Source organism: Rhinatrema bivittatum, chromosome 7 (assembly GCF_901001135.1).
Source record: "Rhinatrema bivittatum chromosome 7, aRhiBiv1.1, whole genome shotgun sequence".
Lineage (NCBI taxonomy): Eukaryota > Metazoa > Chordata > Amphibia > Gymnophiona > Rhinatrematidae > Rhinatrema > Rhinatrema bivittatum.
Genome location: NC_042621.1, coordinates 35,427,334 through 35,430,753, shown reverse-complemented (window position 1 = coordinate 35,430,753; position 3,420 = coordinate 35,427,334). Strand labels below are relative to the sequence as shown.

The window sequence follows — 3,420 nt, the reverse complement described above, 5'->3', positions numbered from 1 at the left end:
TAAAGGTTCTCTCCCATTCTGTGTCAATGGGTGAAATGCTTAGTAAATGACCCTCTGTGTGCAAAATTGCCTGCCTGGGTCTGAGCCTGTGTGACAGTACATTGTTGATCCCTACAAAGTGGGCCGTTTTCAGTTTACCAGGGGAAATTGTCCTCCCCCTGTTTGCTTTAGCTTTTATAGATTTTTAAACAAGCATAGCAACTTGTATTTAACACTTGTCTTTTTCTCCTTTTTCTCAGTGACTTTGAGTACTAGTTGCTTTCATTCAGCCCATCATGGTAAGAACAAGAACTATCGGTGCTCTGGTTGCAGTATTTCTCATGATTCAGGCTACTTTTTTAATCTTCATGTATGCACAGCAAACAAACTTCATGGGTCAGTCTGATAAGAAAGCCGGCAAAATGCATATCCTCATTCTTTCCTCCTGGAGATCTGGATCTTCCTTTCTTGGGCAACTTTTCAGCCAGCATCCGGATGTCTTCTACTTGATGGAACCAGCTTGGCACGTTTGGGTAACCATGTCCCAGAATAGTGCCAGGGTTTTACAAATGGCAGTCCGAGACCTGATTAGGTCAATGTTTTTGTGTGACATTTCTGTTTTTGATGCTTACCTGCCTGGGAAAAGAAATATATCTGATCTGTTTCAGTGGGCAGTCAGCAGAGCCCTCTGCTCATCACCTGCCTGTGACACTTTCCAGCGCAATGATATCACCAGTGAAATGACTTGCAAAACACTTTGTGGAAAATACCCCTTTGGCAACGTGGAAGAAACTTGTAAGACCTACAGTCACATTGTCATTAAGGAAGTCCGATTCTTTGATTTGACAGTGCTTTATCCCCTTCTCACTGACCCCTCCATTAACCTGAAAATTTTACACCTGGTTCGAGATCCAAGAGCTGTGGTCAAGTCCCGGGAACAAGCAGTAAAAGCATTAGCACGTGACAATGGAATTGTTTTGAACACCAATGGTACTAACGTGGATGATAATAAATATGAAGTGATGCAGTTAATCTGCAGAAGTCATGTACAGATTTATGAAACGGCTACTCAGAAAACTCCCAGTTTCCTAAAGGACCGTTACATGATGGTACGCTATGAAGACCTGGTCAGAGAGCCCTTAGCTGAAATTTCAGAAATGTATAACTTTGCAGATCTTACACTAACTAGCAAACTTGAAAGTTGGATGTATAATATTACCCATGGTCATGGGCCAGGGAATAAAAAGGAAGCGTTCAAAATTACTTCTCGTGATGCAATTAATGTTTCCGAAGCTTGGAGGAATGTTCTTTCTTTCCAGAAAATTAAAAAAATTCAAGAAGTTTGTAAGGGTGCCATGAACTTGCTTGGCTATCAGCTAATACAGACTGAAAAGGAGCATAAAGATTTATCATTAGATCTAGTGTTGCCAAAGCGACAATACCAGTTTGCTTGGTCTTCTTCCAAGATAAAAAAGTAAGACTTGAATGATGAACATTTGAAATCTTTGTCTGCTTTGAACAGGCCATTGAAATTGATTTGTTATCTCTCTTCATTTTGCTGATATATCACAGATGAACCCATCTGATTATCCTTTTATATAACAGGAATAGAAATCAAATTTTTAACATTTTTGGTTGCTATTAAGTCAAATTTATTAAACTTTAATAAATTGTACAGGTTTTTTGTTCCAGTAATTTCTAATGTGTACTAAATAGAAAATATGAAAAATAATCATGACAATATGTTAGGATTTGTAGGTTAGTGGGCCCTTGGCCCGAGGTGAGAGATAGTACCGCCCACGGGGAGGAGCCCCACTGAGCCTCTCTGTCGGGAAGCGAGATCTGAGCTACAGGTGACACAGTCCAGCGAGTGCAGGAAGAGCAGGAGACTGTGGTGTAGATGTGGTTGCCAGAATAGTTCCCCCTAGTGGTGGAGTGCTGAACAGGCCCCGAGGAGTGGGGGATGCAGGCAGGGTATGGAGGAGTGCTTGCGAGGGCAACCCCAGGGAGTGGAGCCACAGAGAGAGTCAGCACAGAAAGTATGACGTAGACTTACCCGGGACATGGGGAAGCCTAGGGGTCACTGGCAGTGCAAGAGAATACTACCCCGAGGAGCGAGGGAGTGCGGTACAGTCTCGGAGAAATGTCCAAAAAAATGGATTCCTGCTCGAGTAGCGGGGAAAGCTATGCTGCTGACTTTGTTTGTCGTCACAAGTTTTAAGCATACCGGCACATTCATTACCTCAGCATACGCTAAAACAGTGATACCGCTGATACAAGCATTCTCAAGCCAATTCAATAACCATAAATGTACAGTCTTTTTCAAGACTTTGATCCTTTGATCCATACACGATTTGAGTTGAGCCCCTGATGTAGCCCCATTGTAAGAGGGCGAAACTCGGCCAGAGTTGGGCACTTTTCATACTCTCGTGTTACCCTGCAATAAAGGAATCCATTTTTTGGACATTTGGCTGCTAATCCTGTTTTGTTCGCCCTCACGGCTTTGTTAGACAGCCTTCCTTGCTGTTTCTTCAGTCTCAGAGAAAGGCAGGACGCTACCCTGAGGAGTGGGGGCACGGCTTAGTCACAAGCGATGGCAACGACCCGCAGAGCGGTGTACACCAGCGCTAGGTCCCCACGAAGCAGAGCAGTGAGGCAATGGTCCACAGAGTGGGGAACACCATGCTGCGTCTCCGCAAGGCAGAGTAGAACGGCAATGGTCCACAGAGCGGGGTACATTGAAGTAGAGTCTCACGGGTAGAGTAGTTCCTGGAGCAACCCTGAAGAGTGGGGAAGATGGTAGACCCTCCGAGGAGCAGATAGCCAGAGACAGGAGCAGGGCCCCAGAGGAGCGGGTACCCGAAAGTGTCTCACGCCAGGAGGAGCAGGAACCAGGAACCAGCGTCCGTAGCGAGAAGAGCAGGATTCGGCAAGGAGGAAACCTGTTGCCAAGTCAATTAGAGCCAGGCCCCAATGGTTCTTAAGAGTCCAGGGCTAGTGATGTCATCAAAGGGAAATGGCCCTGAGGTTCCTGCCCTAGCATCCTTAAAGGAGGGCCATAAAGCATGCACGCGCGCCTAGGAAGGCCCGGGAGAGACATGGTGGTCGGCAGCGTTCTCACCGGCCTGGGAGTCCTGGAACGGAGCCATGAGGGTCGGAGGCAGCTAGCCACAGCCCTGAGTCTACCCAGAGGAGAGAGGGCAGCGACACAAGAAGTGAGTAATAGCAGTCTCAGCCGTCTGTGACCAATGGTCATAACACAATATCGATAAGCAATTTTGTTAATCACTAGATTTTTATCTGACTTATGCTTGAGAGGGGTAGGCCCATGGGCAGGTTAGGGTAAGAATGAAAAAATACATAAGGGAATTTCTTAATAAGGAAAGGATAATTGAAGAAGGATCAAAGGGAATGTTTTTAGCCTCTTTTCAATATAAAGAG

General features: G+C 45.5%; 1 protein-coding gene across 1 annotated transcript; it reads left to right on the top strand.

Moving 5' to 3' along the window:
- Window positions 1–275: 275 nt before the first annotated feature.
- On the top strand, window positions 276–1,607 carry LOC115096089 (carbohydrate sulfotransferase 5-like). The gene has a single exon (XM_029610626.1). It carries the CDS (start codon window positions 276–278, stop codon window positions 1,455–1,457), a length of 1,182 nt encoding a protein of 393 aa, XP_029466486.1. The 3' UTR covers window positions 1,458–1,607.
- The last annotated feature ends 1,813 nt before the right edge of the window (window positions 1,608–3,420 follow it).

What these genes read in the sequence shown, in the direction of transcription:
- LOC115096089 (XM_029610626.1), top strand. Translation starts at nt 276, where the DNA reads ATGGTAAGAACAAGAACTATCGGTGCTCTGGTTGCAGTATTTCTCATG.